This window comes from Aspergillus pseudonomiae, assembly GCF_009193645.1.
Source record: "Aspergillus pseudonomiae strain CBS 119388 unplaced genomic scaffold BDV37scaffold_21, whole genome shotgun sequence".
NCBI lineage: Eukaryota > Fungi > Ascomycota > Eurotiomycetes > Eurotiales > Aspergillaceae > Aspergillus > Aspergillus pseudonomiae.
Genome location: NW_022476013.1, coordinates 349164 through 357501, shown reverse-complemented (window position 1 = coordinate 357501; position 8338 = coordinate 349164). Strand labels below are relative to the sequence as shown.

Sequence of the window (8338 nt, the reverse complement as noted above, 5' to 3'; positions counted from 1 at the left end):
GACCCCCGCAAGTCATTGAATATTGAGAACGGTCGCGAATATGGAGCCGATCCCAGCGACTGCATTTGCTATCTGCAAAAGTTAATTACTGAAACCTGCAGATGATCTCCCAACAATGAAATACCACACCCAGCGCTATCGACTAAGTCAAACCAGTCCCGACCGCGATGGGGCTGAGAGGCAGCCGGAGCCTCGGTGGCCGTCTGCGTGTCCGCCTCCAGCCTGCAACCGCTGCCGCCAGTACAAGAAGAAATGTAGCAAAACCCTACCGTCCTGCAGATCGTGTACGGACGCTGGACGGAAATGCTCGTATTTCACGTCAGATCGAATAGCTGCGTCGTCACCAGAGGTTCTTCATGCGCGAATACAATGGCTCACGCAATACATTGAAGACAACATACCTGGAGCGGCCGGGGAACGGAACATGACTTCAATATCTCAGGAAGGGTCACAAGTTGGTGACAAGGGTGAAAGGGGAATGAACTCCCCAGGAAACCTTGTGCGTGCTCAATCTAATGGCCAAGTTCAGAAGGCAAGCCCGCCCCTTGACAATGCGCACGACAATACAGAACAGAAAAAGGGGACTTCAGTGACGCGTTGGGAGGGGACAGACAGCCAAAGACCACGGCCGCTGGCATGTCTTGATGCTTACTTTCACCACGTTCATCGGGCATATCCGTTCGTCGATAAAGCGCGAATTATGCAAGTGCAGAGTGCGAATGCGAATGCGATGTTGATAGAGAATAATGCTGACTCAATGGTGAGTTGCATTCCATGAAAATGTCATTATCCCAAGGAATACGGCGGATGAGTAGACAAGCTCAACTAACGAGACTGTCCAGATACTCTACCTCATCCACGCTATTGGTCGGACGACTCTTGAGCGATCAGGAAAGATTAGTCCGCTGGCTGGGAAAGAGGTTAAACTACCGTATCCAGTCATTCTTCAATATTGCATAGAGAATGAGGGCATGGATTCAGTTCAGATTCTTCTATTACTGGCGTTGTATTCACTTTTTGATCCCGACGGCCCTTCTCCATGGATGGTTGTTGGAATCCTGACGCGGCAAGCCATGGCACAGGGTCTGACTTCACAGCGCACAACGGGCGCAGACCATGCGTTGCCATCAGACGAGCAGTCACATCGACTGTTTTGGAGCGTGTATGTACTGGATCGCATGGTCGCATCCTCCGTCGGACAGTCTCCCGGGCTGTTTGTGCCGGACATTCATGTCCCACTGCCAGCCGTGACGGTTACTGAGTTTGCCTCGGCGCAGCGAGCAGAGATTTCGAGTATGTTGCTGGTAACGCGCCATGTCATCCAGCTACGTCGTCTCGAGAGTAATATTACGGATGCGATCTTTCTACGTCCTCGGGCAGATGTGCGCTCCTTGTCTCCTTCCGATCGCACCGCTATTGTTAGCGATCTACATTACGCAGTGGATAACTGGTACAGCGATGGGTGCCTCATTTCTCGTCCAGAACCAAGTAATGTTAGGATCCATGACACCATGGCCTGGCTTAACGCACGTTACTATCAACTACTGATGCTGATCTATTATCCGACACCATTCAATCAACCACCACGTCCAGGGTCTCATGAGCACCTCTTGAATGTTGTTCAGAAGTATATTCATTACAGCCATATATTGCTGGAACTGGGGCAACTGCCGCTTAACTACATAACGTTAACCCGATGCGTCCCTGCATGCCTTGTCCTTCTATACTGCTTTGGTCATGCAGCGAGCACAGTGTTTTCAGCCAAGCAAGAGATACAAAGCTGTATAGCGATTCTTCAGAGCTTCTCCAGCGGTTGGGATCATGCCATGGCCTTGGCCCGGATTATGACAGACTTTTCTTCCGTGGTCTCTATATACGAAAACCGATCTGGCAGCTGTCTTGTGACTTTACAAGCACCAACCGTTTTGCAACATACCGAACAACGATCACTTTACCCACGCGTGGTTTCACTTAGAGAAGAGCTAATTGAGGTAGGTGGACGCATCATGGGAAAGGCCAATTGCTATCAATGCATAGAAGGCTGGGATGTGCAGGCAATCAGCTCGGGCTCTTCGGACGGCTCATCCTCAACCGATGCTGCCGTGACGAGGGACATTGCAGCTTTGTCTTCACCATTGGCTGGGGAAATAGGATGGGACTTCTTATAAGGTAGCCGTTAACGTGCCTTGTACAAACGTGGTAGGCTTTCCACACTTGCTAGCCGCAACATCAGGGTTGTAGAAAGTGCGGCACCTTACGAAAGCTCTACTGGTCGCATCAAATCCTTACGAATATGCCCAACGACCTCGGGTATTTTCTCAATGTGAATTGGGTGATTTATGAATTGTATATCCGCCATTCAAGCATTCGCAATCAGGGACATAATTGCCCCCAGTCGCGATTGAACCTTGGCTACGACGCATGACGCTATGAATCATCATTCGACGGAAGGCCAACCAGGAAGGTAGTAATTGAACCCAACCATTGACCTTTCCTCTCACCAATTATTCTTTAGTCTCGTAAGCCACATGCCTGGCTCGTGTGGTAGTCCAACTTGTTCTGGCTCTACCCGAGACTTGCACAGGTATGATATCCGAACCTAAACAGGGACCGAAAATGAAGGTTTCGGAATAAACCAGGCAACCCAATACATTGGACTCGATCTGATTCGACAATATCCTGATTCTTCTGTCAAGAAGTGATGGGCCTATTTCCTAACATGGCGAGGCTATGGTCAGGTAATGTCGAGTTATCAATTTTCATGCCAGGCTACCAACTAGACTCTGAGTACGATAGGCATGACAAAGTTCTTAGCTAGTTATATATATGTATTATATTTCAGAAACTACCCGGAACAGACTTGCTTCCCCAACCCAGTCAAGATGGCCACCGCTGTTGGGAGTCGCCTACTTCCTCACCTTGTGGACAACAACGCCGAAGCCGACCCTGATGGCACCTTCGGCCAGATCCTAAGAGATAATAACATCCCAGATCAATGGATATCCCTATCCAAACGGCAATTAGCCCAATCAGTGGACCATGCTGCGTGGTGGTTCAAGAACACAGTCGCCGAGAAATGCGACACAACGACGATTGGGTATATGGGGCCAAGTGATATCCGCTACATGATATGTGCTCTTGCTCTTGCAAAAGCGGGCTATAAGGTTAGTAACCCGCCAATCATAAATGGCATGCCATAGTGACAGATATAGACATTTCTCCCATCCACACGGAACTCGGCGGAAGCAAATGCGCATCTCTTTCGTGCCGTTGGATGTAAATGTCTTCTATGGGGTGGTCAATCACAGTCAGCACAAGCGCAAGCCGTCATACCGGAATTACAAGTCTGGCAATTTCCGTCCCTTGATGAGCTCTTGAATAGTAGCGTTGCACATTACCCGTACCACAAAACATACCGAGAAGCTGAGAATGAAACTTTTGTGATCTTGCACTCCTCTGGGACAACTGGTAGGCATATAACCACTCCATTGTGTATATCTTAAAAGTATTAACTGAAGCTCAGGACAGCCGAAGCCCATCCCATTGACTCATGGATATCTTTCCATTATGGAGAGGGGCGCACCACCTGGTACACCCGAGGACTCGACGTGTGGATGGTGGAATTGCCTACAACGCGGAGAGCCGATGTTCCAAATGAGCCCGCTCTTTCATCTAATCGGATTTACTCTGGTCCTAGATGCAATCTTCCACGGCCAACAGATAATTCATTACTCCTCCAAGCCTGACGTCGATTCTGTGCTCGATACACTATCGACACTCCGTCCACGAGCCGCTGTTCTTCCACCGTCCATCCTACAGGATATGAGCACTTCAGCACAGGGGCTTAAGACGGTTTCAAAGATTGAATATATGTTTTTTGCTGGGGGGCCACTCTCCACCGAGGCTGGTGATACAATCAGTAAATATTGCAAGCTTATCCCTCTCATCGGGTCAACGGAGTTGGGACATATCCCACCTACCAAATCGAAGACATCACCCCGTGATTGGAAGTATTTCGAATGGCCCTTCTACCCCGATATACATATGGAGCCACATGATGAAGGATTATTCGAGATGGTTGTTCGCCGGTCACCGGATAGCCGCCTACTTCATGGTATCTTTCATGTGTTCCCTGATCTTCTAGAATGGAGGACAAAGGATCTTTTCTCGAGGCATCCCACGAAAGATGGGCTGTGGCATTTCGAAAGACGAACAGACGATGTGATCGTCCTTGGGAATGGAGAGAAGGTGAACCCGATTGAGATGGAAGGGGTAGTCGAACGTCATGATCTCGTGCACAAGGCTATTATTGCTGGTCACGGGATGGCTGAATGCGTGCTTCTAGTGGAGCCGGACTGGGACAAGCTAGATAGCCAGGACCAGGGTGGTGATTTCATCAATAAGATCTGGGATAGGGTTGAAGCAGCGAATAAGTTGGGCCCGAGTTATGCTTATATCGAGAAGGATAGAGTTGGAATTGCGAACCGTGAGAAACCGTTCCCGCTCAATGCCAAAGGGACATTGAGACGTTCATTGGTCTGCAAAGAGTATAAATCCGATATATCGGCACTGGGGAGTGACGACAATTCAAGTACAGGGCGAAGTTCAAGTAATGCCCTTCTGGGAGATGATATGAAGGGCTTTGTACGACGTGTAATCTCTTGTGTTTCCGAGCATCTCGAACTCGCAGACGACACAGACTTCTTTACTGCTGGATTAGACTCTCTGCAGGTGATTCGCATGGCTCGGAAGATAACACGGGGCATCGGTATGGGATCAGATGGGATACGGATTGATCCTCAGATAATTTACAGATATTCCACTATCAAGGGTCTGGCCTCGTATCTCTCGGACGTCGTGAAAGGGGACATCAGTAGTGACGGATTAGTGGATGAAGTCGAAGACGTGCAAGCGGCGTTGAAACATCTCATCGACAAATACACCAATTCACTTCCAAGCGTGGAGGACAAAACAGTACAGGTGTCCCCACGGTCCAATGTCATACTCACAGGATCTACCGGCTCTTTCGGCAGCTATCTTTTGGACGCACTGTTATCGGACCCTTCGATTAAGAAGGTTCACTGCCTGAACAGATCCTCCGATGCCTTCGAAAGACAGAGATCTTCATTCCACGACAGGCACCTAAACGTGAAAGCTTTACTATCTCCCAAAGCAGAGTTCCTCACGGCAAACCTAGGGGAAAAAAGTCTAGGGTTATCGATGAGCAAATACAACGAGCTCCTGAATACAACCGACGCCATCATACATAACGCCTGGAAGGTGGACTTCAATTTATCCATGTACTCCTTTGAGCATGACCACATACGTGGCACGCGGAACCTGCTGGATCTAAGCATATTCAGCCGAAAAAGAGTACATATGTATCTTGTATCCTCCGTTGCTACTACATCCGGCTGGGACCCATCAAAGGGGAAGATCCCGGAGGATATTGTACCGGATACAGTTCAGCCTCCATTACAGGGGTATGGTCAATCCAAGTACGTAGCTGAAAATGTCTGTTTGGCTGCGTCCTCCCGTTCAGGTGTTCCGGTAACTATTCTGCGAGTCGGACAGATTGCAGGGCCCACGACAAAGTCTGGGGGCTGCTGGAATCGAGAAGAGTGGTTTCCTGCTCTAGTCTTTACTTCAAGATCAATGGGCTTTGTACCTGAGACTTTGGGTATGCCGGTGGACTGGATACCTGTTGTACGTACCCCCTCCTCTACCTTTGACCTGCATTCACTAACCGCTGCAGAATACACTAGCCCAAATCGTCCTAGAAATCATCCAAGGTGGCAACGAGAATGAGCACAGTAGTCCTGCAAGGGTCATAAATCTAGTCAACCCAAATAGATCAACCTGGGCTACACTTTTACCAACGATTCAGAGCCGCATCGGTGCAAACCCTGTGAGTCTACAAAGTTGGGTTGAGTCACTTGGCAAGGATAATGTCAACGTTGAGGATAAACCAGCGTACAAGCTTCTAAGCTTCTACGAGCGACTAGCCCGCGAAGATGGTCATGGCAACTCTTCCCACTCTGTAACGGACAATGCGAGTGAAATGAGCTCTACATTCCGAGCCCTCGGTCCCATTGATTCTAGTTTGGTGCAGACATCGCTTGACCAGTGGGCACTATGACCACTCTTTGTGACTATCCAGAGGAAATATACTTAAATCAACAAATTGGTAAACAAAGGAAAAGAATAAAAGAGATGCCATCTAAAAAGAAAATACAGTAACGAGTGAAAAGAACCAAATCAAAAATGTATACCATCTCCTAGCATATCAGAGCTCATTTATACTCCATCCCCGGCGTCATCTGATACCCCAACTCCGCTCTCGTCCGCAGCTCCGCCTCCTTCTCCTCCTGGATGAGAGCACAGCACGAACAACAAAACGTCACACAGCAATCCCCACAACAGCTACCCTTAATACCAAAGCGTTCACGCATCTCACCGCGTCTGATCGTCTGGATGATCCAGTGGGAGTAAATGAAAGCGAGACCAGTGAAAATGGTGCACTTTAAGTGCTCATCAGCAGCTGTTCTCTCTCTTTCTTCCTGGTTAATATATTAGAGAAACTTACATCTGCATTACAGTAACTAAAGCTATTCAAGCTAGCATCATGGTTCCTAGCTTGCGTTTTCCCGAATGTCAAACACGGGAGACACCAGCTCATCAGGCCTAGGAGTATCAAGATTGCACGTGTTAGTTGTGTGATGTTCTCAGACTGTTTGAGAAAGGGTTGTGATGTCAGCCTTACACAGTGAACCTGGGTCACAGCAATCGAAGAGAGAATAGTTCCAGTCGCTGTTATGTGTGATATCGCGGGCTTGGCCTGGGTTGGCTTGCGAGTACGTCGGCGGGCCATGAGGCCAGGAGCGGTAGATTTTGTCTGTTGCTTGGGCCATTTTGGATGAAGTCAGGCTGCTGGATAGGAATGCAAGGTATAAGCGAGTGAGTGCGATGAACTGATTATGACTGTCTGGTAAGGAGTGTGGTGGTTGATGGTTTGATATTCTTCACGGAAGCAGGAAGGAGTGTAGACGGTCGGATTCCATGTATAGGTGAAGTTCTTAGCTTCTAGAAGAAGAGAAGATTCTGCGGATGTCTTGTTTTCAGGGCCAGGTACCACGGAGATTAAATAGCTAGGAATTAGAAGAGATTGAAAGTCTCTATTCATCCTCCTCCCTCCTTTATGGGATCATAGTCCTCCGTTTTACCTCGTGCAAAAGTTCCTTAAGGCTATGGTACCCACTTGCCCGAAAAGGAAGTCCACGTTCGTATCGCAGAAATTATGGGTCTCTGGCCAATGAGCTCACAGAAAGTTAAATATTTGATGAGCATCTGTGGATCCTGTTCAGGTAACCCTAATTTTTATACTGCGTAGTACCTTAGTATCCATAGAACAGGCTACTGCGCCACGAGGATCTACAGTGGCATGGTTCAATCCAGGACATTGTGTGGATAGTAGATACCATTTAGGCGTGTCGTGGCGAGGTTAAATTACTCGTGTGTTCTCGCATTGGTCTTGTCTTACCTTGAGGAAGGTATAGTTTCGGACATGGGTAAACTGAATACGGATTTGCCTCGGACCTTAAGCTACAAACACAAGTCCACATTTCTACTAGTAGTTAGTGACGGAGTAGTGGCACGGCTTCCAGAGAATGTTTTTTATTTTTTATTTTTTTTTTTTTTTCTTCGTATTGGAACATGAATTGCGCCGAAGATCCTCGCGTTCTTCTCGGAGATTCATGGATTCTTGTTCGTGCGCATATAGACAATGGCACGGTAGTTAGCAGCTCTGACTTGCTAAGTATCAGTGGAACTGCCTCGGGGTTGTACTGCCTCGAATTTATTTACATGGCTTTTACAGACAAACTTTAACTCAGTGTAAACATGGATATGGCATTCTAGAAAATGTACTAAAAGCGCCATTCTATCTAAATAGTATGTTCAATATTTTATCATAAGTTTCAAGAATTTCATATTGTTAATATAGAAAGACTAAACCCTGATTGACTTGGAGTCTAATTCAGTTACAGCTTCTAAGATCGTCAGAGCTCCCTGCAAGAGTATACTCTAAGATAATGTGACTCTGACTCCGAAAGACGTCCAGTGGTGGATCGAACGAAGGCCCTTGCTTCGCAGCAGCCCTAGCATTCCCGGGCCAGGACCCCAGCTGTATCATCCGAGTCTCGATCGTCATAGGTGTTGTTCCGATTAGAAAGGTGGTGGGATCTGCAGGTCACTGGGGCAGGGGAAAGCCCCCGTTGTGTACATAGGCGTAGGGCTCGACTCCTATAGTCACACACACGCGCTAGGTGTTATTGCTCCT

At 48.0% G+C, this 8338-nt stretch overlaps 3 protein-coding genes across 3 annotated transcripts; 2 read left to right on the top strand and 1 right to left on the bottom strand.

Annotated features, from left to right (window-relative positions):
- On the top strand, positions 1-2747 carry BDV37DRAFT_244660 (Zn(II)2Cys6 transcription factor). The gene is made up of 2 exons (XM_032081573.1): positions 1-760; positions 843-2747. The coding sequence occupies exons 1-2, from the start codon at positions 116-118 to the stop codon at positions 2166-2168; spliced, it is 1971 nt and encodes a 656-aa protein (XP_031943105.1). The 5' UTR covers positions 1-115; the 3' UTR covers positions 2169-2747.
- Positions 2748-2794: 47 nt separating this feature from the next.
- BDV37DRAFT_292963 (uncharacterized protein) lies at positions 2795-6649 on the top strand. The gene is made up of 6 exons (XM_032089281.1): positions 2795-3164; positions 3213-3468; positions 3524-5706; positions 5756-5773; positions 5854-5908; positions 5973-6649. The coding sequence occupies exons 1-6, from the start codon at positions 2799-2801 to the stop codon at positions 6137-6139; spliced, it is 3045 nt and encodes a 1014-aa protein (XP_031943104.1). The 5' UTR covers positions 2795-2798; the 3' UTR covers positions 6140-6649.
- Positions 6129-6911, bottom strand: BDV37DRAFT_292959 (PLAC8 family protein; the record flags this gene model as incomplete). Its single annotated transcript, XM_032089280.1, has 3 exons — positions 6129-6521; positions 6587-6684; positions 6764-6911. 3 exons carry the CDS (start codon positions 6909-6911, stop codon positions 6294-6296), a joined length of 474 nt encoding a protein of 157 aa, XP_031943103.1. The 3' UTR covers positions 6129-6293.
- Positions 6912-8338: the final 1427 nt, after the last annotated feature.

What these genes read in the sequence shown, in the direction of transcription:
- BDV37DRAFT_244660 (XM_032081573.1), top strand. Translation starts at nt 116, where the DNA reads ATGAAATACCACACCCAGCGCTATCGACTAAGTCAAACCAGTCCCGAC. An exon ending in AGAATAATGCTGACTCAATG is followed by an intron (nt 761 to 842) that starts GTGAGTTGCATT and finishes GAGACTGTCCAG; the next exon opens with ATACTCTACCTCATCCACGC.
- BDV37DRAFT_292963 (XM_032089281.1), top strand. Translation starts at nt 2,799, where the DNA reads ATGACAAAGTTCTTAGCTAGTTATATATATGTATTATATTTCAGAAAC. An exon ending in TTGCAAAAGCGGGCTATAAG is followed by an intron (nt 3,165 to 3,212) that starts GTTAGTAACCCG and finishes TGACAGATATAG; the next exon opens with ACATTTCTCCCATCCACACG. An exon ending in GCACTCCTCTGGGACAACTG is followed by an intron (nt 3,469 to 3,523) that starts GTAGGCATATAA and finishes ACTGAAGCTCAG; the next exon opens with GACAGCCGAAGCCCATCCCA.